The sequence below is a fragment of the Lissotriton vulgaris genome, chromosome 1_1 (genome assembly GCF_964263255.1).
Source record: "Lissotriton vulgaris chromosome 1_1, aLisVul1.2, whole genome shotgun sequence".
In the NCBI taxonomy this organism is placed as follows: Eukaryota; Metazoa; Chordata; class Amphibia; order Caudata; family Salamandridae; genus Lissotriton; species Lissotriton vulgaris.
The window spans coordinates 1,115,619,988-1,115,647,268 of NC_141685.1; the positions used below are offsets into that span (position 1 = coordinate 1,115,619,988).

Genomic DNA, 27,281 nt, shown 5'->3' on the forward strand with positions numbered 1-27,281 from the left:
TGGGGGGTGATATGGCCCGTGGCTTGCTGGTCGCTGATTGGCTGTCCGCTTCCATGCTACACACAGACTCCGGGCTGTCGGCTCTTTTAATCCTGGGAGGTCATTGGAGGCGGGAGATTAGCTGCAGAGAATAGCTTACTCAGGACACCAACATCACCGGGGGTGCCACTGCCACCGACACCGGAGTCAGGGGGGCCCCGCCGACAACACCTGATCCACACCAGCTGTCACCGGAGCCGAGGGTGCCCCAGCTGTCACCACAGACGTCACCGGAGCCGAGGGGCTACCAGTTATCACCGCCAGCTGTCACCAGAGGTGACCACTGGAACCAGCTGGAGGCACTAGCCCTCAGTCACCACTGCAATCAGCTGAGGTACTGAACGTCACCGGTGGAATCAGCTGAGGTACTGAACGTCAACGTCACCGGTGGAATCAGCTGAGGTACTGAACGTCACCGGTGGAATCAGCTGAGGTACTGAAAATCACAAGTGGAATCAGCTGAGGTACTGAAAATCACAAGTGGAATCAGCTGAGGTACTGAACGTCACCGGTGGAATCAGCCGAGGTACTGAACGTCACCGGTGGAATCAGCCGAGGTACTGAAAATCACAAGTGGAATCGGCTGAGGTACTGAGCGTCACCGGTGGAATCAGCTGAGGTACTGAAAATCACAAGTGGAATCAGCTGAGGTACTGAAAATCACAAGTGGAATCGGCTGAGGTACTGAGCGTCACCGGTGGAATCAGCTGAGGTACTGAAAATCACAAGTGGAATCAGCTGAGGTACTGAAAATCACAAGTGGAATGAGCTGAGGTACTGAACGTCACCGGTGGAATCAGCTGAGGTACTGAAAATCTCAAGTGGAATCAGCCGAGGTACTGAAATTCACCAATATAATCAGCTGAGGTACTGAACGCCACCGCTGGAACAACCAGGGGCGCGGGGTAAGACCTCGAGCAGCTGGAGGGGCACCGACTGTGTTCACTGGAACCACTGGTGGAACACTCGGGGACCTCGAGCTCTTGCCTGGCTGGCGTCATCCGCGAAGCATCCCCGGCCCGGTGAGTACCGACCCTCCTCTCTCTCCTTTACCTTTTCACCCCCTCTCTCCTCTTCTGTCACTTGAGCGCTGGATATGGGACAGGAGCCTTGGCCAGAGTTACTACGCCTACATCACGAGGTTAAAGGTCACAAAGAGCAGACTGGGGGCAATTCAGAGACAACAGAATCGGGTCCGAGGCGTTACTGACAGCAAGGTCGAGTGTAAAGTCAGCAGAGTGCTGGGCAGAGGTCAGAGGTCACAGATTACAGGATTGAGGCCAAAGACCAAGGACAGCGAGGTTGGACTCAAGGTTAGGCACAGATGGCTGGGGTCCGAGGTCAAAGATACCAGTGTGAGCCTGAGTCCAGATGTCAAGGACAGCAGGACTAGGCTCAAGGTTAGACACAGTTGGACTGGGATCAGAGGTCACAGATAGCACGGCGAGTCCAGAGGTCATGGATAGCAAGGCTGGACTCAAGGTCAAATACAGCTGGACTGGGGTAAAGATCAAAGGCATAACGATCGTAGACTGCACGACTTGGGTCAATGTGCCACAGAGGGTAGCTGTTTGAACAGCTGGCGCATCCTGGTCTAGAATGCACTCACTTTACTATTACATTTAAAAGTGTTAGCTTTTCCAGTTCAAAGAGTGACTAGTTGCGACAGGCCAGACTTTTTCTTTACACCCCGGGACTTGTAGTCCACATTTTGTAATGGCCTATACAAGACAACAAATCCCAGAAGGCAAGAAAAAAGTTGACTGATACAGCTAATCTCAGAGGAACAGCCAGGAAACTTGGCCGAATTGTTTGTCTAGTGTGAGTTTCAGGAATGGTCTTAACCAGGGCGGGATGAAAAAAGGGGGGGGGGGGGGGGTTGGGGGTGGCTCTCAAAGGGGCGTGGCCAATGAAATTAAGGGCATGGCTCAAAAACACATTAACTAAAAATCTATGCTTAGCATAGTGTGCCGCCCAACTTGTATTTTGCTGTTTCTGTCATTGCATTCAGATATATGAAACATATAGTGCTAGTTTGGGGTTATGCCATGAAGGGGGGAGGGGGTCACTAGAGGGAGGATGTGGTCTAACAGCCAGAGCTGACGACTTTGGTGCTGGGGATCCAGGTTAGAGTATCGGCTCAGCATTCTGTGATTCTGGACAAATCGCTTAATCTTATCATGGCTACCAAAAATTAATGTGTCCTTGTGCAACGTAACCGGTGCTCATGTAAAGCGCTCCAGTGCCTTCGGATCGAGTTCGCGCTATATACATCTGAAAAAAAAAAAATCTAACTATGAACAGTCAGATCTTGGGAAAGCAAGAATGAGCTCGAGACCTGCAGGGTCCGACGAACATAGTAGTAAGTAGGCTGCTCCATCCAAGTCCTCCAGCACAGGTGCAGGCTCCGCGCTGCATTCTCAATATCTGCCACAGGAGGGTAGTGCAGGAACGCTTTTGTTTTCAAGGGAGGAGAACCACTCGGATCTCTGCCTCGATTTCTGACGGATCCTCTGTTTCGATCTTTTAGGACGAAACTGTTCTCCGTCAATCTCGATGTGTAGATAACCTTACTACATTAGTTCCTTAATATTGTGTTTTATGGACCAACGGCTCCACAACTCAACACAATAATACTCTCCTGCCCTCTACAGTGGTCTCCCGGAGCCCCTAAAGCCCTCTGTCGCAGAGGGGTGTAGCTTGCAGTGGCGCAGCAGGTGCAGTGGCACCAGCGCACAGGGACCTAAAGGGGCCCACAGAACCCTGATTATTAATATATTTTGCAATCCTGACAACAGCCAGGGGACCAGGTTTCTTCCTTGCACTGGTGCCCATGAGGCACTAGTTAGCCACTGCACACTGTCCTGAATCTCTTAGGAACCGTGCCACTATGTGCCTTGGCCCGTCACGAGACCTGGTGTCTTCTTTCATTTTTGCGGGGGAGGTCAAATAACCGACTTCTGTGTGATTGCACAACTGTCGTCAGGGTCACTGGAAGTTTGAAATTGTGCGGCCACGGCATTTACGCATATTCGTGCATTTGCCGCATTTGCCACAGAAACCATCACCTGCTGCACAACCTGCAGATTTTAACCCAAAAAAATGTTTCTTCCTATAATGGTTCAAAAGTTACTAAGAATGCAGCAACATTTGTTGCTCCGCAGTGGAAGGCCCATTGGAAAGGTTGACTGGTCACCTTTCTTTTTCCTATGGCTTTATTGTGGTGTTAAACTGGTTCTAATGAGGTGCAACCTGTGACTAGAGTGTGTTCGCAAGTGTAACAAGCATTTACAATGCAACGGTCTCGCCTTTGCAAAAGTTAGAGCTATTGGCATTGTAAATGACACATTTTTTATTTATGTGTTGGTTTTGAAAACAGATAAATAAATGGCATTGTCATTCGGGGCTGATTCAGGCGCGATACAAATATATAAATAAATAAAATAAATGCCAATAGCTTAATCTCTCGCAAATGCGAGACCTATTGCATTTGCACACACACACACACAGACACACACAGCCACACACACATAGCCACACACACACACACACATAGAGCCACACACACACATACAGAGCCACACACACACACACACACACACACACACACACACACACACACACACACACACAAGCACATAGAGCCCCCCCACACACACAGAGCCACACACATACAGAGCCACACACACACACACAGAGCCACACACACACAGCCACACATACAGACACAAAGAGCCACACACACACAGGGGCTCCCTGGGACGCAACACAGCTGAGGCTCTGACGCAAGCAGGAGGGGTGAAGACTATAGAGTGTGGAGCGGAGAGTGCACAAGCAGGGAAGGAGTGAAGGCTACAGAGTGCGGAGCAGAGAGTGCACAGGCAGGGGAGGGGGGGTCAAAGGCTATAGAGTGTGGAGCCAAGAGTGCACAGGCAGGGGAGGAGTGAAGGCTACAGAGTTCGGAGCCGGGAGTGCACAGGCAGGAGAGGGGTTAAAACTAGAGATTGCAGAGCTGGGTGTGCACATGGCGGTAATGTTAAGCGTGCACAGGGAGGTAAAGGGTTAGGACTGTAGGCAGCAGGGCCTACTGTCCACTGGGAGCGAAGGGACTAGGGCTTTAGAGGGAAGGAACGATTTAGGGAAAACTCAGGGACTGGCAGTGAACGAGGGGTGGCACAGCGGGGCGCTAAGGGGGGCAGACTGGGTGTGCGCGGGGCGGTATGGGGGGCAGAGCTGGGTGTGTGCAGGTTGTACAACCAAAGGTGGCAGAGCCGAGAGTGCACAAGGCTGTAAAGGAGCTACAAATAAACGTGGCAAATCCGGGTGCCTGCAGGGCTGTGAGGGTGCCGTGGCAGAGCTGCAGGGTGGTTAGGTATGCAATGTATGAGGAGCCTCCGTTGCTGAGAAGCCCGTACCTGCTGTCCGCAGCCCCTCCGGTCGGTCCCAGCCGGGCTGCCTGTCCAGCCCCACAGAAGATCCCCAGCAGCTCTCTCGCATGCTTCCCGGGGCTGCGGCAGTGCAGTGACTGCAGAGGGACCTTCCCCGATCTGGCGGGCCTCGGACCCTCTCCCTCCCTCGGACCCTCTCCCTCGGTGTGACACTTGGCCTCTTTGTGGGGAAGTGTGGGGCAAAGCAATACTGTTCGGCAAGGGAGTTCTTGTGGAGGTGGGGGAATCGGGCCTTACACCTTCTCACTAAGTGGAGGGGCTCATCAGAGTACGGTGTTGGGCTGCCAAGTGGTGCCAGTCTATCTATCTTTGCAGCAACAGGAAACAGCTGATATGGGCTGTTAAAACTCTCAGTATTTGTTTACATCTCTTCAGCTTCGTACTTTACAAATCGCAAACGCACGAGTATTAAAGCCACGTAATCGGACGCTACAGCGACTGCATTGCTAAACATGTATAATCCCTTAAGAACAAATTCTAAACACCTTCCTACTCCCAAAATTCACTGGATGCGCCCTATTCAGTTAACCGTTTTCTTGGTGCATACACAGGTGTAATTTCGGAGTGGCAGCCAAAGTTTCAGGAGAGTGCCGTAGAGCTGAACTGAGCCAACACCCAGAACCTGAGACCGGCAGACCGCATCGTCTAACTGTAAAGGCGAAAAACAACAGCCTCACCTGGGGTCCAGGGACTGCCACACACATATCGGAGAGTGCGAGGATGCCTGAGATCAGCTGAAGACAAGAGGCGTGCGCAGCCCTCCTGCCTTTTGTCAGAAGTAACTTGGAAACAGCTGTTGTCAGCCCTCCTCCTCTCGGAGGAGCCAGGCCGCGGCTCTCCTCTCTCCCTTTGCAGCAGCATCGGTGACTCCGCCGGGGAGAGCGGAGGCTGGCCTTCTTACGTACGGACCGCAGCGTGAGCTGAGCCGGGCACCTGCCGCCGGCACCGCATCGCTCCCCCGTCGAGCGCAGGAATGGCCGTCGGTGGAGGTGGAGAGCGGACGTGACCCTGCCCCGAGGCGGCGAACATGGCACAGTGCTGGCCTGCAGCAACTCTGAGCAGGCGAGAGGGAGCTCCGGCCGTCGCTTCCCTCCAATGAGTCTCCATGCCGAGGTGAGTCGATAAGGTCTGGGTTTAATGCAATGTTTCAAAACTCGGTGCTTTAAAATAAAGTCGGGCTATTATTAATTCCCTGTTTGTGCGAAGAGCCGGGCCACGAAGTGCGACGCCTGGACCACAAATCTTAAATAATAATGAGTCAACCAAGCGCGTGAAAATAACAAGCGCTCGAGCGCTCGCCATTTGTCTCTAAGCCCCGTCCTTTTCAGATTGAGGGGAGTGTTTTTGACTGAGAACGTCACTAGTAGAACAAAACAAAAAAACACGCCCCCAATCCGAAAAAGACGGGGCTTAGAGCGAGAGAATGATGTCCCTGAGACCTCTTCTCCAATGGCTGGCACCCTCGCTATTAAATCTCGCCAGCGAGACTGCGCATGTGCGCAGCCTACGCTAGCCGAGACCTAAAAAGGGGAAATAATGAAGTAATACAATCTCAGAATATGCCACATTAAGCCGCATAGTTTGGCTTTTCTTGCCGCCTAATTTAGTTTAGCCTACCCCATAATTTGGCTCACCCCTGACGCACCCCCTGGCCTTGTGTATAGTTTGCACTTCGCTGGTAGGCAGATAAACAGCCCTCCCGCCCCCCTCAACCAGTGGCCTGTTATCAAAGATCAGTTTCACTCGATCCAGTCTCGCTCAGTGTCACTCACCGCACAGCGTTCTGGGAGCCGGAAGTAGGGGTGCAGGAGGTGCTGCAGCACCCCCAAAACACCTAGTAGATCAGTAGGAGAGTGTGGCCTTCGATTTTAATTCTGTCTGGCTGCCTTTGGCCTTAATTCAGACAGAGGTCAATTGTCGGATAGTGCCTTCTGACAAACTGCTGTTTATTCTTTCGGCATCGTGATTGTGTATTTTGACTTTCTGTATCCGCATGGCGAGGGACATTTGTAATGTGAACCAAGTGGCAATTCCACTGGGTCCTGGGAAGCGTGTAAGGAAAGGCTGTAGGATGTCAAATGTTTTATATTGTGAATGAAATATAGAAATATTTTAAAATATATCAGCAACAAGGAAAGTACAAATTAGGCAGGATGATTTATTTGTAATTCTGACGGGATTATCTTTCATCTGTTTGGAGCCGGGATATGTAACGAAGCATGCTTGAAATAAGGGTTTTTGATGATGGACGTGAAATGGAATAAAGATCATTTTGATACCACAGTGAAAAGAAGTGATGTGAACATTCTGTCAAAAATCAAACCATTTGTTTGAGCTTGGAGCGGCACCGATCCAGTTTGGATCGAGTGTAACTGATGGTTTTTGAGGGAACACAAAGACCCCTCTCCTGATCTCTAAAGGTTCCTGCTGCACTATAGAGTGTTGTCTCTCTAAAAGCACACCCTGTCCTGGTGCTTGAGAGATCCTGTATTTCCGTCCTCATTGCTGAGGAGCCTTGTTGCTTGGTGTCATGGTTTCTGATGGACTTAGTTAAATACAAAGTGGTTCTGTTCGGTAACAAGAAATTACTTTAAAGGAAGGCTAGATCAGCTCATTACACATTGAATACACCTCTCTGAAAACAACTGAAAATCAAGTCTTTATATAAGTAAAAAGCAATAAGCAATCACGATACACAAGAATTACTTCATTCTGTGATGCCACAAGTTTCAATAAATGGTAAACCGTTAGGGAAACATGTGATGAACGTGACTGTTGGTGAACAAAGTGATCAGTGCATTAAATTCAGTGACACATCTATACAAATTATACATGGGGAAGTAAGAAGGTCAGAGTATTGAATTAGTACTCCAAGGAGACAAGGGGTAACTGTAAAAGCTCCTGGAGTTATCTTGACCAGTGGTAAGCGTCGCCGTTTCGACCCTAAAGCGCCCCAGTTGGTGGTCGCGCCGGGTCTTTATCAAGACAAAGGACAGTCTGGAAAGGAAAGGGAGAATGTTTTCAGAGAGGTGTGGGATTCGAAAAGTCAAGCTTGACGTGTGTGAGCGAAGGTTACTCACATGGGAAACAGGTGGAGATATCACAGCCTGATGGGTAGCTAATAGGTCAAACCCCATATAGATCAAAGGAAAGAACCGGATTACGCTGTGAAGTAATCGGTTAATATATGTATAAAAAATAATATTACATATATTAAATAATAAAATTAACTTAAAAAAGAAATTAGATTTAATATACATTTTAACAAATATAACAAATATATTTAATAAAAAAATGTAAACGTACGTATATATACAATGTAATATATATATATATATATATATAATTTACTTGGAAAAATTAATAAACTATTCAATTTAATGTTTTTTTAATAATTGTTTATATGAAAATTTGCAAATATATATATATCTATCTATATCTATATATATATATTTGCAAATTTTCATATATACAATTATTAAAAAAACATTAAATTGAACAGTTTATTTATATATATATATATATATATATATATATATATATATATATATACATATATATATATATATATATATATATATATATATATATATATATATATATATATATATATATATATATATATATATATATATATATATATATATATATATATGTACACATACACCACTGACCATCTTTACATCTAGGTAGATATTTGTTAAATCTACCTTGCTGCTCTTTTAATATTGGTGGAGGGAGCAAAAAAACAGAATAAAAAATGTTCATTCCTGCTCCCTCACCCAATTTTATTCTCACTAAGCACACTTTTCTTCACAAGCACTGCAAATCAGTCACCCCCATATTTACCAATGGGCATTTTGTGACACTCTAACCATATTGGTCACTACCAGGTTTATAAGAGGTTATAAGATCTGACCTTCCATCTTGACCGGTAGTGGACCTATTATATGGTCAACAGGAATCCCAAATGATGAAGGGCGGTTCCGAGTGGTGACTGATGGTTATCCCGTTAGGGGTCACAGGACACTTATTTATGCTTTTTCATAGATTTTAACTGGGTTGACACAGATTTCTTTAGTTCAATGTACCACACATAGACTTTGTATTTAGACCCTTTGACACCTTTGTGTTTCACACATACACCAATAACATATAATATAATAAAAAAATTACATTATACATTGAAACATTAAACTATTTATAAATCTTTAAATTCAAAATTTCCACTTCAGTGAGTGCAATAGCAGGTAAAGTATTGGATAGCCGAGGAGTAAAAATTACTATTCCCACTCCAGTGTGTGCAACAGTAGGGAAAGTGTTGGATAGCGGAGGGGTAAAAAATACTATTCCCACTCCAGTGAGTGAAACAGTAGAGAAAGTGTTAGAAAGTGGAAGGGTAAAAATTACTATTGCCACTCTAGTTAGTGCAACAGTAGGGAAAGTGCTGGATAGCTGAGGGCTGCAAAGTACTATTCCAACTCAAGTTAGTGCAACACTACGGAGAGTGTTGGATAGCGATGGGGTAAAAAATACTATTACCAGTCCAGTTAGTGCAACAATAAGGAAAGTGTTGGATACCGGAGGGGTACAAATTAATATTCCCACTCCAGTCAGTTCAAAATTAAAAACAAGCAAAATATCAATAACACATTTTTTTTTACCAATGAAAAATATATAAAAATATTTAAAAAATCTAAAAAAATAGAAACATATTATAATGTTAAATAGATATGACAAATACCTAGAAATATTATATTAAATACATTTGAAAATTATTCACAAACAAATAACTATTTTTAATTAGAAATTATTTATAAACAGAACAGTAATTATTACATAAATGTAATCTTTTTTATTTCTTACCCTATACTACCGCACAATTCACAACACACATCTACATTTAAAAAAAATGTACCTCCATAATTAACATAATTAACTATCAATGAAAGAAATAATATTAAATAAAAAACAAATTTAAATAGATAAAATTGTATTTAATCCACAAACATTACCCCTATAAAACCAAAGCTCACACAAAAAATAATCAATTACCCTAATTAATGATCAATTAATGAATTAATATTAATGATCAATTTATTATTAATTAATTAAAACATACATTACTTTCCACCCTCTACCCCATAAATGCCACAATCCACACCTATAAATTACACAATTTCCATAATTAAAATTAACATAATAAATTAATATCAATTAACAAGTACTTAATATTTGATTAAAAATAAATTACTTCCCACCCTTTACCACTATAAACCCCACAACTCACATCTAAAGTTGACTACACAATTGCCATATTTATATCTTCATTAACTAATTAGCATTAATGAAAAAATAATCATTAATTAATTAAAAATAAATTACTTACCACCCTTTACCCCTATAAACCCCACAACCCGTTCCTAAAAAAAAATGACACAATGAACATAATTAATGACCAATTAATTGATTAATTATAATTAACAACCAATTAATAATTACTTAAATAATAAATTACTTTGTATTATTAGGACTATAAAATCTAAATTAAATAAATAGTAATACATTTAAAAAAAATATTATTTATGATAATTAAATTACTTCCCACCCTTTACCACTAAACCTCACAACCCACTCCTAAAAAAATACAATTACAATAATTAATTGCCAATTATTTAATTAATATTAATTAACAACCAATTAATAATTAATTAATATTACATTACTTCCCACAATTGACACTATACAATCTAAATTAAATAAATATTACTAAATAAAAAATAATCATTAATTTATTATGATTAAATTACTTCCCACCCTATTCCCCTATAAACTCACAACTCACTATGGAACTAAAAAATTCAAAATGTAATTAAAATAAAATTGAAAATTACTAAAAATGTAACACATATATTAAAAAACAAAAACAATACTTACACTAAAAAATAAATGACATTTAAAATACATAATAAAATACATAACACTAATCAAAAAATCAATATTTTAAACAACTATATTTTTACAAACGATATTTAAGACTACAATATTTTTAAAAACGATATTTCTTACCTTAAAGTCAATATTCTTAACCACAACATTCTTGCTGTCGATATTTCTGTGTCACGATATTTCCAACTTGATATGTGTGTAAGTCGACATTTCCAACTCGATATTCTGTCTGCATACCCTGCAGTTTACTGTACCAGAGTTTTTTAAAGAAAAGTATGAACGTGGCTCCTCAGACATTTGTGTGCTCAGCTAACACATTGGACGTGAAAAATAGATTCATTCAGAATTCCCCTCTTCATACCCAGAGTCATCATCCTGTGCACTAGAGGTCACTCAGAACTGCACTCCTCAGCTTAGCAAACGATCTGTACCACTGTTCATGATACTCCCCAGACTACTTCAAAGTTAGGATCTTGTTACTTGACACACTCACTGCAAATCTACTTTCGATAATATCCAAAACTCACAGAGGAACCTTTTAATGATAACACAGTCATTCCCCCATGATTCTGTTCTTGATATTATGGAGGCTCCCCCTCACCTTCATTCTGGATAATACCCAAATTATGAATTTGTGATAAATTGATCTAATAATCCGGATTACCTATAGTGCCGCAGCAGATGTGGCAAAAAAAGTCAATTTTTTTGTAACAGTAGCACATTTGTTAAAATGAAATATTGAGCAGCAGAGGATAGAATAACAAACATATATAATGCATAAGGGATAATAATGCCTGGAAAGGAAGCTGTGCATCATTTAAATTCAATGCCCCATATTAATTATGTGCTATGGTATAATGCCCTTCAAAATATTGTGAAAACAAAAAGTTGATAAATGGAATGCTTGAATTAATCTCAGCCACTGGTAATGTAGGATGGTATTCCTGTTCATCATTTCATTTTTAGGTCGAGCTTGGGCAGGGCATGCACTTCTCTGCTAGGCATGCTGTATATGAGTATGGACTTGAAGCCCAGCCCATTCTCTGCCCATATTTTTCATTGGCTTGTGTCATTTTCCTTTGTAAATGCTGGCTTCTGATAGGTTAATAGGCGCGTTGGTCTCTTCTTAGAACCACCTTGTCGTCATTTGTAACCACCCACGAGGGCTGGCCCTTTTACTTCTGTTGTTACACAGTATGTTTATTTTAGTCTGTAAGCACTATTTTCTTTAAAAATGAGTTTCTGGCACTGCAAGCACGACGTGCTTTCCTGCAACATTCAGCGCACCATGTGCACTTTCAAAGCAGCCAAGTCCGGGACAAGGGCGGACGCTTCTTTGCATTGCAAATATGTTTTTGTAAAAGCGCCCAATAAGTGCTTTCACTTTAATGTCGGTCACTCTCCTTTCTTTAGACAAGCCATGTCTAAGGTGTGCAACCACTATTAAAGTGAAACAATGGCATGGGGCACTTTTACAAAAAAAAAGCATTTGTTTGTCAACTTGACAAACATAATTTTTTTGTAAAAGCGCCCCATACAGTGCTATCACATTAATGGCGGCCGCGCCCCTTTCTGTAGACCGGGCTTGTCTAAAGAAAGGGGCCCCTTTCTGTAGACCGGGCTTGTCTAAAGAAAGGGGCGTGGTCGACATTAATGTGAAAGCTTGGCGTGGAGCGCTTTCCCATAAATTGCATTTGCAATAGGTCTCGCATTTGAGAGAGTTTAAGTTATTGCATTGTAATTTACAATGCTATAGCTCAAACTCTCGTAAATGCGAGACCTAATGCATTGCAAATGCTTGTTTCGTTCTGTACCGCGTTTCACACAGGGGCCATCCTCATCATGGAATTATTGGCTGGTCTACAAAGTTTGTGTCAAAGCGAGACCTCACACACTCGTCTCATTGCACCGTAGTCAGGTGTGGTGCCTGTGTATGTGAGGGAGAATACAGAGGCCACTCTCAGGTCCCCTTTACTGGGATAAAAAAACGAACTCGCCCTTTCTGTTACCAAGACAGGCATCCCTACTATCTCCTCAAGTCAGATTTCAAGTACACCACTAAGGAATTTATAAATAATATTTGTATATAGATCTTACTATTGTGATTCTGTTGTTCGTATGCACTATACATAACATTTAATAGTAGTCAATGAATTGACCTCGGAAAGATGAAAGACTCAGTTGGCCATGCCAGAATTTTGATTTGGGAGTTGCACTGTATATAATTGTTATTTAACACTGATTAATTCCCAGAACTTTATTAGCAACTACGTGAGATCAGATTATGCTAATAGACTGGGGCTACCAGTTATTTTGTTGTTTGTCAGTTCGGATTCAACGCCCCTTTACCATTATTAACTAGTAATACGATTAGAAACTTGTTGCCACTGAAAACTTGTGTGACTTTGCTTCCTATATTTAAAAAATATAATCCGGAATTGTCGCTAATGTCAGATTGGAGGCTGCCATGTGTTTCATTTTGTGTAGCGCCTAAAAGTGTGCTGTGTTTGAGAGACACTTTGATCACCAAACCCGATACAGAGCAGAGTACCTAAATTGTCTAGATTGTAATAGATAGAACATGTGAACTCTAGTAACCAGCAGTGAGTGGCAATTAATATTATATGTGGAACGGTAATTCAGCGCAGTTCAGTGGGTTTATGCAAATGCTGCACAGAACCCAAGCAGATGGAATAAACCAACAACAATGCTGAAAGTCTACGGCAATATCATAAAATAGTGTAGTACACCCTACATGTCATAGAATGTATACGATGAATGCAGTGGAGCTGCTATGACGTCACGACATATGAAATATGAAGGTGCAAACCCCAGTGATCGGAGAACTGCAGTTTTGATTGTAAACTCTTGTGCAGAACAGAGTACACCCAAGTACCTTTCTAAAATAAACTTTGTTCCTGTCACGCCTCAATCCTAAGGGGTACAAGGCCTCATTTACATTTTTAATGAAAGGCGTGCACACCACGTGAAGGGGGAAGCAAACATGTTTTCAAATATATGAGCTTTGCTTTTAAGATCCCTTTGCAGTTTGCAGGGATCTTTGCCTTTTTGCCTTCTCCTGTACCCTTGCAAGAGTTTCATTAGATTTGCATTAAAACATGTTAACATTTTGGACTCAGTAAACACTAATGTCCTATTACTTACGGTAATCTTCATTACTCCGGGTCCCGTAGTCCTCGACACCTTCCTTACAATATGAGATTATCCTATCTCTGACAGAAAAAAGAAAAAGAAGGAATGCTGGACCTACCCTCCCCCTCCCGCCGGGAGTACAAAAGGGTACATGTCCCAGCATTCCCTCTGAAATACCAAGCCAAAGGATGAAGGCCGGCAAACAGGGCGGGAGGGAGGGAAGCCAGGAAGGTGTCGAGGACTACGGGACCCGGAGTAATGAAGATTACCGTAAGTAATAGGACATTACCCCCAGGTCCCTACGTCCTCGACACCTTCCTTACAATATGAGACATACCAAAGCAAAACCCCGGCATTCATCCCACAAAACACAACAAACAACCAGTACAGCAAAAACCAGGCATTTATTGAGCACAGAACAGAAATCATGGGCGAACACAACCCAACACCCCCAAAGCAAAACCGCCCTCATCACCCAGCAAATTGAGGAGACGGTAATGCCTGATGAACGTATTAGAAGACGCCCAAGTGGCCGCCCTACAAATCTCCGAAAGAGGGACCCCCCGGACCTCAGCCCAGGAGGCCGCCACCCCCCTTGTAGATCGACCCTGAACACCCACAGGAGGAGGGGACCCAGAAAGAGAATAAGCCAAGGAAATGACCTGCTTCAGCCATCGACCAATGGACACAGACGAAGCCTTACGTCCACGGCGAGCAGCCCCAAAAGATACAAACAGGGAGTCAGTCAACCTGACAGCCGCCGTGCGCTCAAGATAAATACGCAAAGCCCGGCACACATCCAACAAGGACCAACAAGGACCACCCGGGGAATCCAGAACAGAACTCACCTCAGGCAAGACCAACTCCTGGGACCGGTGAAATTGAGAAGCGACCTTGGGCACGAAGGAGGAATCAAGGCGGAGCACCACCCCGCCCTCCGAAAAGGACAGGAAAGGCTCCCGTGACATCAAGGCCCCCAACTCGCCCAGGCGTCGGGCAGACGTGATGGCCACCAAGAACACAACCTTCAAGGTCACAAATTTCAAATCCACCTCCGACAAAGGTTCAAACGGAGGACTAATCAAGGCCCGAAGGACCAAGGGCAAATCCCACAGGGGAAAGGAAGGCCGGGAAACCGGACGAGACAGAGAAAAACCACGGAGCAGCCTGGAGACCAAATCCTCATCATCAGACAGATTACCCCACGGGGAACGAAAAGCCCGGACAGCCGCCCACTGGGCACGCAAGGTGGACACAGCCAAACCCTTCTCAAAACCTTCCCACAAAAACTGAAGCACCGCCTGCAAAGAACAGTGCAAAGGGGAAAGGTCCAAGGCCGCACACCAACGACTGAAGTTACCCCAGTGGCGATCATAGGACAGGAGAGTGGAAGGCCTACGGGAACTCTGGATGGCAGCAGCTAAATGTTCCGGGAATCCGCGCCGCCGCCACCCCTGCCTCTCAACCTCCACACCGACAGCCGCAAGCGGAGAAGAGACAGTGGCGGCGAGGACCGCAGGGGAGACGGGGACAGAGGGAGGAACCACGGGCCCCGAACCGCCAGAAGACGCACTGTCGGAAACCAAGACCTCCGAGGCCAAAAGGGCAGAACCACCACCACCTCCCGATCCTCCAGACACAGTCGGGACAGAAACCTGGGGATCAGCGCCAGGGGGGGGAAGGCATAGAGCAGGCGGGACGGCCAGGGAACCGACAGGGCATCCACTCCCCAACAACTCTCCTGCCGAAACCTGGAGCAGAAGCGAGGGAGCTGCGCATTCAGCCGGGAGGCAAAGAGGTCCAGAAAGGGACGCCCAAACCTCCCGCACACAAGCCGAAACGCAACCCGGGTGAGAGACAACTCCAGAGGAGCCGGAAAGCAGCGACTCAGGACATCCGCCGCACAATTGTCCACCCCCTTGATATGAATCGCAGTCAGAGACAGCAGGTGACCCTCCGCCCAACAAAACAACGGAATCACCACTGCGTTCAAGGAAGCCGAACGAATCCCCCCTTGATGGTTGAGATAGGCCACCGACACCATCTTGTCTGACCGCACCAGGACGTTCCTGCCCATCAAACACACCCGAAAACCCATCACGGCACGGGACACCGCAGTCAACTCCCGCCAGTTGGAAGACCTGCGACTCTCCAGCAGGGACCAGCGACCCTGAAGGGACTGAGAACCCAAGGTCGCCCCCCACCCCAAAGCGCTGGCATCCGTTGTCAACACCAGCGACGGAGAGGGCTGCAAGGGGAGCCCCTGAGACAGATGGCCCGGATCCGACCACCAAATCAGTGCAGGCAGAACCACAGGAGACACCGGCACCAGACACTCCCAATCGCGGGACAACGGATCCCAGAGAGACAGAAGGTAACACCACAGGGGGCGGAGGTGAAACCGAGCCCAAGCCACCGTAAAGACAGTCGCCGCCATCAGACCCATAAGACGCAACCAGAGGCGCACCCGAAAGGAACCTCCCGCCTGGAATCTGCGAGCAAGGGACAACAGGGTCACCACCCGAGGCTCCGGTAGGAATACCCGGTTGAGGTCCGTGCGAAACCGAGCCCCAATGAACACCAGATCCTGCGAAGGGGTCAGGTGGCACTTCGGCAGATTGATCAGAAAACCGTGCCGCCTCAACTCCGCGCAAACCAACTCTCTCGCCTCCAACAGCAGGGCCCGAGAGGGAGCATGGATTAACCAATCGTCCAAATATGGATACACCATCACCCCCCGGAGATGAAGCCAGGCAACCAAGGGGGCGACAACCTTCGTAAAAACCCTCGGGGCAGAGCGAAGGCCGAAGGGCAGAACCTGGAACTGAAAGTGGCACCCCTGAACACAAAATCTCAGGAACCGACGGGACCTTGGATGCACCGGAACATGATAATAGGCGTCCTGCAGATCCAGGGTACACATGAAGTGACCCGGCAGAACCAACGGAATGATCCGCTGCAAGGTCTCCATGCGGAAGGGAATACGCAACACCCCTCGGTTCATGAGCAGCAAATCCAGGACCAGGCGAAAACCCCCGGTATTCTTGGGCACCAGAAAAATCAGGGAATAAAAGCCCGACCCCACCTCCGAAGGAGGAACCGCCTGAATGGCCCCTTTCCGAAGAAGATCCTCCACCCCCTGAACCAGGTGGTCCCTCCTGGACCGGCAAGCAGGCCAGGGTGTCGGGCGGAGGCCGGAATCGGGAGGGGGAACAGAAAACTCCACCTCGTAACCCTCCCGCAGAACATCCAACACCCAAGCGTCTGAACATGACTGAACCCAGGCATCTAGGAAGAAGCGCAGCCGCCCTCCTACCAACAACCCGGGAACCACAGCCAAAGAGTCAGGAGCGAGGCTTCGGGGGAGGGGGAGACCTAGCCTTACGGTCCCGACCCCCGCCAGAAGAGAACCTTCCACGGCCCTTCCCAAACTTTCCACGAAAGGAAGGCCGAAAGAAAGATCTAGACTTAGAGGGGGCAGAAGAAGCAGGAGCAGAAGCAGACCCTTTAAAAGAAGACGAATGTTTCTTCTCCTTAAACAGTTTGTGCAGTTTGGTCTCCAACTCCCCCCCAAACAGCATAGAACCCTGAAAAGGCAAACGCAAGGCACAAGCCTTCTGCGCAGAGTCAGTCTTCCAGTCTTTAAGCACAAGACTGCGCCGAGCCGCCACACAGGCCCCACCAGAAAGCGCAGCAGCTCGAACCACATCAAAAGACACATCGGACAGAAGTTCAACCTGCCGCTCAATGTGTTCAAGAAGCTCAGAACAGTCCGTGGCATCGTCCATTGACTGGTACAGAGACTTAATGTCAGACAGCAGCGACTGCGACAAATAAGTACCATAAACACCGGCCCTCAAGGCCAGATGAGACCCAGAATAAACCTTCCTCAGCGCTCCGTCAGCCTTCTTATCCACAGGGTCCTTCAGCACAGCGTCCTCAGATAAGGAAGTGCGACCCACCAAACTCGCAACAAACGAGTCAATGGGGATGGAATCAGGAAGATCCGTAGCCATATCCCGGAGTGGGTAAAGACGGGCCATAAAACGCGGAACCATAATGCGATCCGGATCCGCCCACTCCCTTTTCAGGACATCCTTAATAAAGGGATGAACAGGAACATCCACCGCTGCAGAACTCTGGAATTGGCGGAGCAAAGAACCCCCAGAAGTACTGGGAACAGCGTCATCAGCAAAGCCCATATTCCGCTTCACGTGCATCAGGATACCTGGAAGTGCGTCCTTTTCAATATACTTCCCCTTCAGCTCAGAGTCACCAGCCCCAGCCGACTCGTCAGCTGAAGAAGCAGAAGCACCGGAAGCCGCAGCAGGCACCTTGCGACCGGCACCACCAGAACCCATCTCAGTAAGGGTCTCCCTGATCAAGCGCTTCAAGCGCGCATCCCCACCCCCACCACGGCGTCTGGACCGGGCAGGAGAAGGAGAACGTGACCCATTGGCAGAAGAAGAAGAAGAGGAGGACCTCTCCCTATGACGCCTCTTCCTCGAACTCTTCCCCATCCTGAAGCAAGGAACAACCCAGGAGGCAGTAGCAATCAGCAAAAAATGCACAGGAAAGAAACACCGCTACGCGGTACTCACCAGCTGCCCCCGTTTAAATACTCAGGAAAAAACGACCGGGCAGAAGCGCCTGACCCTGTCCCAAACCGGAAGTCAGGCATCGACGTCACAGGAAGGCATCATCCAACCAGCCAATCCCAGACGCGAAGTCGGCCGCGCCCCCTAACAAGCCCGGCAGGAAGGAGGGGCGGCCATCGGGCAGACGCGAGGTCCACGCGTTCCCCCAGCACAGCGCGACCCCCAGGAGCGCCAAAAGGAAGCCCGCGCCACTCCCCCCAAGCCCGGCAGGGAGGGAGAGGCCATCCACGCCGCCGAGGACACCGAAGCCCCAGCGGAAGGTAAGTCCGGCGCAGGAGCCGATTCCATGCTCCACGCGCCACAGCAATCCCTGTCAGAATGACAGAAAAAAGAAACAGAGGGAATGCTGGGACATGTACCCTTTTGTACTCCCGGCGGGAGGGGGAGGGTAGGTCCAGCATTCCTTCTTTTTCTTTTTTCTGTCAGAGATAGGATAATCTCATATTGTAAGGAAGGTGTCGAGGACGTAGGGACCTGGGGGTAATGTGCATCATAACATTACATGACAGCAGCAACTCATTAGAAAACGTTGCTTTGGGTTAATGTCTACCTATGTCTGCCAATTGAAGTCTCTAAGGTATGTTTTTTAAAAGATGTAAAAAGCAGCATTATGTTCTGTTTTCCGAAATCTTCCTGCATGACGTGAGAGGTGCAGTTCACATTACATAAAGCTCTCAAAAAAAAGTATGATTTTTTTAGACCAAAAATATTTTTGCTTTTACTCAATGTTTTCTTTAAATCGATGAGGCCCAGCATCTCATCCAGTAATACAGTTTCACAAAAACGATGACAAAACAAGCATTGACAAATCCAATCTGTTAGCCAACACCAATCCTAATGGTTTTTCCTATACTGGTTTTATCTTGTTTTCACTTATTTATTTCAAGCTTAGCAATGTCCTTGGTCCTTGTGTTCAGGGTCGGATTGGGATCACAATTCGGCCCGGGCACTGACGAAAAAAGTGGCCCACATTCAAGGGGCGTGGCCCATATTTAAGGGGCGTGGCCCACATTCAAGGGGCGTGCCCTTTCATGAAACACCATTTGCACAGAGAAGGAATGAAAGTGGGAGGATACTGTTCTTGGACACGACACAGGGCCAAGGTGACAATGGCCTACATGCTGAGCAACTAAAAAAAATAGCAAGGCCCCTTTTTGTCACAAAATTATTCCAGCCCTCCAGCACAGGAGCACCTGAAAAGCAGCAAAGCCCCTGCTATTACTAACCTACTCAGCCCTCCCCAGACCTTCAGCTCAGGAGCACATGAACAGAGGTAAGGCCCCTGCAATTAGTAAATTAATCAACCCTCTAGGCCTTGGGAAAATTTCCTGGCAGGGGAGCACAAAACACAGCTTTCTGGGTCATCCAAGGTAGCCAGGTAGCCAGGGGGGAGGCTGAGGTGAAGCTGGTGCATGGGAAGTTCCTTCCCAGTGTGTTCTGGCAGTTTGAGTGTTTACCATTTACTGTAGTATTACCCTTGTACCTGTGTATGGTACCCTTTTGTAACTTGCACAAGTCACTTTTCTCTTGTAACACACTGTTTGCTCCTCTCACTTTTGTTTACTTTAGATACTTGCACAAGTGCCACCATTGCCTACGTAACGTTTGCTCTTGTGCTGGAGTGTCTGCCATTAATTGCAGTATTATACCTCTACTTGTATTTTGTACGCTTTTGTAACCTGCACACATGTCACTTTTTCCTCCTGTAATGTATCGTTTGCTCCTCTTGTATTTTGGTTGCTCACTATTGTCACTTTTGATTCATGTAACTTAACATTTGCTTTTGTAATTTGTCCACTTATAATTTTCTCCTCATGTATTATTGCTGTTCCTAGTGTGAAGCGCTCTGACACCTTCGGTAAAGTCCGCGCTATATAAATTCGCATAAATAAATAAAACAAAAAAATTCCAAACATCACCAGGCTCCCACAGCAAGACCCATTCTTCCTCGCCCACTATGCCCTGAATGTGAAGGGCTGTGGGCAAGGTGTTAAGACTAACACTGTTTCTGGGCTGCATGGGCGCCAGGGGGTCGAGGTGCAAATGGCTCAAAGGCCTGAGAAACACCTGGCCCCCAGGGAGGCCGATTCTTGCAAACAATCACCCCTCCCCAGCCCAGCCTCAGCTTGATTGCTTGGCAGGGGTGAAGGAGAGGCCCCAGCTGAAAATCGCTGTCCGGCCGCACAGCGAGGCTGCTTTCATTTTCTCAGTCTCAGTCTCCGTGCACTCTGTGGGCCGTTTTTAGGGCTCGCCTGCTGTGCACATGTGCACAGCTGGCGAAGCTCTATAGGGGCTTTAACAGCGTTTAACCAAGCACGATTACACTGGCGATTTCTTGAAGTGCATGTGCTTTTTAGGTCATTGCGCAAGCGCAAGCCCTAAAAAGCGCGTGCACAATGCCACCAGCCGCCTGTCTGCCTGCCTTGCATTACCACATCAAAGGCAGCTTCTCTGCGTGCGCTCATCCCCTAATTATTCACGGCCGGCTGGCCGTACTTTCAGTTTCACGGCCGCCGGCCGTGTCTCCTTTTATGCATCTACTTTCAGCAACAAGTAAGTCGCTTTTGAATTTAGGCGCTTTGTTAAAAGATTGCACAAAGGTTCCACACAGCGTCATTGATGTAATGTGCATATTTTTACAGATCCCTCGGTTCCTTGGTTAATTGACAAGCTGGGTTAGTGCAAGCAGCATGTAACACTTACTGCGAGCCATAGAGGTAAAGACATGCATTTGTCAATCCTAATATGCATGGGGTATACGCTGAGAGTACGTGGTTTTAACCAGGATGTAAGGTCGCACTACACACACATAAGCACACGATGTCCTGCTGGGAGCACTTGTTGCACTTTGGTGGCATGTATAAGTTTAGGTCCTACATGCATGTTCAAACGATTTTAAAGCAGGTGAGGCCGAGATATAAACTAATATTCAAAGCACAGATCCCCTAATTATTCACGGCCGGCTGGCCGTACTTTCAGTTTCACGGCCGCCGGCCGTGTCTCCTGTTATGCATCTACTTTGGTTTGCATTTCTCTTCTCGTGTTTCCCTTTGCTCCCCCTGTTCATCTGTAGATAACCTGCACACCTTTTTTTACCCTATTTTGAGATTAAATATATGTTAATCCAAACTTTTTAACAATCGGTGCAACCCTTTCTATGGCCATGGCGTCTACACGCCAGTACTGGCGTTTCATTTTTGATGGCGGCAGCGGAAATACTGAAGGGAAAAGATAACGGGATTACCAGCTGTTCCTTAAGGTATGAGAAAGCAACAAGGGGAGGGCACCGGGGCATTGACATTATCACGGTTGGACGCCTTTACCGAGAAGGCTTTTATTTATTTACTTGCAGCTTGGGTCAATATCGGCGAGTTTAAATTTTCGCTACACTGAAACACCACCTTGTAACATTCAGCAACAAGTAAGTCGCTTTTGAATTAGGCGCTTTGTTAAAAGATTGCACAAAGGTTCCACACAGCGTCATTGATGTAGTGTGCATATTTTTACAGATCCCTCGGTTCCTTGGTTAATTGACAAGCTGGGTTAGTGCAAGCAGCATGTAACACTTACTGCGAGCCATAGAGGTAAAGACATGCATTTGTCTATCCTAATATGCATGGGGTATACGCTGAGAGTACGTGGTTTTAACCAGGATGTAAGGTCGCACTACACACACATAAGCACACGATGTCCTGCTGGGAGCACTAGTTGCACTTTGGTGGCATGTATAAGTTTAGGTCCTACATGCATGTTCAAACGATTTTAAAGCTGGTGAGGCCGAGATATAAACGAATATTCAAAGCACAGAATGCAATATATGAAACAGCACTGTATGCACAGGTGGAGAAATGAAAAGGTGATTCAATAGTTTTAAGGATACAAAGAATATAGATACATATCAGCATTATGTTCATGTTTTGCTTTTTAACAGAATTCCCCTGATGAATTTGAGAGGCACCGAAATGCATTGGGAAGATATGAGAATATGAGAAGACCTTTTCTATGTTGTTTTCGGATCGTATTTGAAACTGAAGCACGCGACTTGTGCAATTTTAATGATTTGTAAATTGAAGCTTGTATTTTGTATTCTATAAATGGAACAAATTTCTGTTTTTTGAATGAAGCATTGAATTAAGCAACTGGTTTTTGCAAATTGTTTTATTTCATGATACATGGTCAATTGGCATGACCTTTAAGTAAGAGTATGGAATGACTAATTTTTGACACCATTTGATGATGAAGAATTGAATGAACAGTGTAATTAATGTGATAGAAGGATAAAAAATTGAGCATTTGGTTTAAAGTTTATTGCACCTGACAGGGCAAGGTGAACAATGCATCCCAGCACTAAACACATCTGTGTTTAGAAACCTTAGCTCCCCCTCCCACGGAGCCTTGTCCCTCTCCTCATTCTCCACCTCGTCTCTCCTTTCCTCCCGCTGGTCTGGGTCAACTTTCAACGTTACTATCATTAACTCCCTCTGTACCTCTCCTTGCATCCTCCTCTTTACTTCGATTCCTGCCGTTTGCTCTCTTCTCCAGCTGTTTGCTTTGCTTCCTTGAGTGAAGGCTTGTCGTGAGCTAATCGTCTTTACTGCCCCTCTTTGCTTCCATTCCCGTCATGTTCTAGCCCAGTTTTGCAAAGTTTATGACTCTTTAAATGGCCGATGTAGACGCTGTACAAATGGCTGAATATGCGCAACTAACGAGAACGAGTGAACTCGCAGAGGGAGAAAGCAAGGTTCAGACAATATGCGAATGACTGAAAATTGCAGAATATTAATTGTGCAAGACTTGCAGAAGAACTATACATCTAAAACTATGTAATTTACATATGTAGGCTATAACATTTGGCTGAAAAGTTGTTTTCTAAGATTTGTAATATCATAGGTCGACATTTTTTGTATTCAATGTCCCGTCGACTCTGCTATGAAATTCCACCATGATGCATACCATCTTTGCGTTATCGCTGATAATAGGACAAAATATAAAAATAAAAAAAATTGGTGACCATGTACAGCCATGTCACTAGGCCACAACGCAAATGACAAAGCTATTAATTTAGCTATTTTACAAAATAACGCATAAATAAAAAAAATCATTTATAATACCAATAGCTCCAACTTTCCTAATGCGAGCCCTATTGCATTTCCAATGCTTGCTTCCTCTCCTTTCCTAGTCCACTCTCTGTGGACTGGGACAGGGGAGAAAAAAAACGGCCCACAGAGGGCACTGAAGCACCGGCCCTTCGGCCCATTCCCGAATGCCCGCCTTGCCAATCCGCCCCTGCTTGTGTTGTACAGACTAAGTTGGTTTCTTCTGGAGCCGTCGGGTCAGGTCCAGTTTTTAGAGTGTTGGGGCAACGTCCTGGGCGAGGGAGGAGCTGGCACTGTTATAGGGGGGCTGTGCTTCTCCAGGAGGGTCTTTCCTATCGATGACAGTAGGTTCCTGCCTTGAAGCATGTACCAATGCCAGCGCTTGGAAGAGCTTGGAAGGTTGTCTGCTTGAGGTTGTTGTGTTGGGATGGGGGCAGGATCGTAGCTTGATTCCTACTTGAAGCCTGATCTTGTTTTTTCTGTGAAGAACCTGTTGATTGTTTTGCATTTGTTGGTGGACTTTTCTGAAAAAAAGCATGTTGCCTTCTGTCCTGATTCTGAGGCACCCTGATGGCCCCTGTTGTAATCTGAGGGAGATCTTCTAGGCTCTGGCTTGTTTCCTAAAGGACCTCGCTTTCCTTTTTCTCGAGGCTCGAATGACTCCTCTGCCCTCTGTCTTGCCTTCTGAAGATTCTCTCTATGTCCTAATTTGAGTATTAGCACTGAGCCACGCCACGCCTTGTGCTTGCCATCTCATGGTTTTCAATCTCTGATTGTCTCAATCTTCTCATTTCAGCCCTTCTTCCACTTGTCGCCTGCTGGATTCACCTTCAACCTGACCGGCTTACCTGTTATCCATCGGAGTCCCTTCTCACCTGCATCTGCCACCAGTCACCTGCCTGGGGTACCACTTGCCTGCCTGTCACCCAACAGTTTCGCCAGGCACCCTCTTCTTCCTGCCTGAGACAACTGTCATTTGCGAGTACCACCTGCCAAGTGCCTGTGACCCCTGTTGCCTGCCTGCTGCTTGTCTGAGCCACCTGTCACCCCCTTTGACTCTCCCAATGGCCTCTTTGACTACGCAGACGTCTCACTCTGACGCTGCTAGCATGGACACACACCTAACACAAGAAATACGTTCTGGCGAAATGCCTTCAGCAGGCCATGCCAGCCACTGCCCTAAGAAGGAAACCTTTGCTGAGTGTATGGCTCCTGAACAGGCAGGGGCAGAAAGTGAGCCCAGTGGTACCCTGTCCAAGATTCTATGCTCTGGAGGCCAGGAAGAGACCCTACCTGTGGCCAGCTGTGGATCAGAGGGGGCACTATACCTTGGAGAACATGTTAGAGGTTCCTACAACTGTGATGCTGGGGAGGGGAGCCAAGACCCAAACCACACATCCCAATATGATACCCATCGAGAGGGACCCCCACATGCTACACACGAGCATCAGGATGGCACCAAACGAGAGGGGCACCCGGTTGCAAGCTTTGGTTGCTACGACAACTCACAAGAGACACCCCATGGATCAAGCACAGCGTCCCTTGACGACACGCGCACAGAAGTTCACCCACATGCAAGCACTGGCTGCTACGACGCCATACAACAAGAATTTCCTAGTTCAAGCCCTGGGCACCATGACGACACACAGCGAGACGGACCTGTAGCCCCAAGCACCCCTTCCCATGACAACACCGAAAGGGGGCACTCAGATGCAAGCATCGATTCAAGTGACATCACCCAACTCAGAAATCCACTCATTAGCTGCTATGACGACACCCAGAGTGAGGTGTCTTCAGGTACCAGCCACATGTGCCCTGGCGTCCCTGAGGACGACATGGCCGGGAGTGCCAAGGCCGCCCTGAACACAGGGGCGAGTCCAGCCGATGTCCCGTGTCTCCAGCAGGGGGAGGGCGAGGCCTTTCCCTCGAGCGCACAGGCCCCGTCTCCCGGGGCAACAACCACCTGCAGCACGCGACCTGGCAGCGGTGACGGGGCCCGGGGCGGCGCGCGGCCAGCAGGGCTGGATGTTAGCTCAACAGGTGGAGCCAGGCCAGATAATAGCGCGCTGGGCGTGGCGGCGCCACCTGCCAGCCTACAGGAATCCCAGCGGCCAGGGCGAGCACCGCCGGCAGAGCCCGCAAATCAGAGCCGGCAGCCAGAGAGGGCACCGGAGGCGGCCCACGGAGAACCAGCAGACAGCCAGGAAGCCGGGCCTCCAGCGGCAAACCGAGAGAAGGAAGCGGCAAGCCCGGAGCCCGGGACTCCAGCAGGAAGCCAAGAGCCCGGAGCACCAACGACAACAAGCCGAGAGATCAGTGTTACAACAACAAACCACGAGATCGAACAGCAAGCGGAACGGCAGGAGATCGGGGCACAAACCACCCCAAGTCAAGAGATTGGGGCTGAATTGATAAAAGCAGGCAGTGATCCTACCAATACAGGCCAGAGCTTGGGAACAATAAACACCAGTCAGGAAATCACTCCCGCAGCCACCCTACAGGACACCTCTGGTCCCTCAGCATCTTCAGGCATCTCAGACCCACCCACTGGTGAGCTTATTGACGTGGACTCTCCTGTTAAAGAGACAACTGCCTGCTCTACAGCTGAGACCATAACTGCTTGCGCCACCGCTGAGGCCTCCACTGCTCCCACTAATCCTAAGGTCCCTGCTGCTCCATCTGTTACCCAGGCCCTTGCCAGTCACAAAACAAAAGGTCCAATGGAGGTGGAACAAGACGACAACATGAGCGACAGTGGGGTGTCAGCAGACTTCTCACCTGGAAGCACCCTAGAGATGGACGTTGAACCATCCAACGAGACACCAATTGAGCGGGAAATCCGCCGCCATGCTGAACGCGAGGAGTTGCTACGCAAGGAGCGTGGCATGACCCCAACAGCCGACCACCAACAGTACGTAGAGGTGAAGATGAAGCCCATACTTAACCGGGCGTCGGCTGACACACTACTGCCCAAGGAAAAGGAGCGCCAGCGTGCTGGTGCGCAGATGCAGCGTGAGATCCGCATGGAGAGTCAACGGGAAGAGGACCTGGTGCAGCTCGGCAAGGTGATGGGTACCTATGACCGTGGCCTAGCGCAGGAGCTTCACCAGAAGAAGATGGTTTTTGAGCAGAAGGCAGAAACATCTGCTGTGGACCTAGCTTCTCTCAAGAAGCTCAACCGTCCTTCATATGGGGAGGTCGAGCCAGCCAACCGAGCTTCGGGCAGAGGGGCTGACCCTATGCCTCGCCAGGGTGTAGCTCCAGCAGCCATGGTACAACAGCAGGTCAGCTGGGAGAAGAAAGGCCCTTCCTATGCCGAGGCCAACGGCAGCAATGTCATCATCTTGGACTACAATGTGCTTCTGCACCAAGCATCTTCAGGGAGGGACCACCAAGCCCAAGGGCAAGGGAGCAGCATGGGGCCCACACAGGCCATTGACTCCCAGCGAATGACCAATGGCCTGCCGGGGACCACCACAGTTTCCGCTAGTGACCCTCGTTTAGGTACCACCAATGTCCCTCAAAACTTGTTCAACAGCACTCACCATGGTATTGCCAACATTTCAGTCAACGCTGGCCAAAACTCAGCCAATTTGAGCCCATACGGTCTCTCCACAGGGAGTTCCCTGAATCCCCCGTCACCTAGGGCGGATCAAATGGTCCAAGAGAACCCCTTCTTCCGACTGAGGTCCAAGAGCCCTCAGTCACTGCTGGAGTTGGAGATCCGTGAGGTGCAGGAGAGAGAGAGTGAACTGCGGAGGCTGCGGCGAACCCTGTATGGAGGGCAGGTCACTGAGGATGCCCCCAGTCCGGCCCATGAGCCCTTCGCTGAAGCCGAGTCAAGCTCAGGACAAGCAGGTGGGTATATGTGAGGTGAGAACAAGCCTCACTGCAGTCTGGAGCATGGCGAGTGAGTGAAGGATGGAGAGCACGAGCAA

General features: G+C 47.4%; 1 protein-coding gene across 2 annotated transcripts in view; it reads left to right on the plus strand.

Moving 5' to 3' along the window:
• The first annotated feature begins 531 nt into the window (after positions 1 to 531).
• MISP3 (MISP family member 3) overlaps positions 532 to 27,281 on the plus strand; it is a 44,325-nt gene continuing 17,575 nt past the window's right edge. For both annotated transcript variants that reach the window (XR_015309589.1, XM_086963668.1), the window contains exons 1-2: positions 532 to 1,061; positions 24,140 to 27,201. Coding sequence is in view for 1 of the 2 variants with exons in the window: in XM_086963668.1 (XP_086819794.1) it covers positions 24,408 to 27,201 (2,794 nt within the window). In the remaining variant the exon portion in view is untranslated. The remainder of the gene's footprint in view (positions 1,062 to 24,139; positions 27,202 to 27,281) is intronic.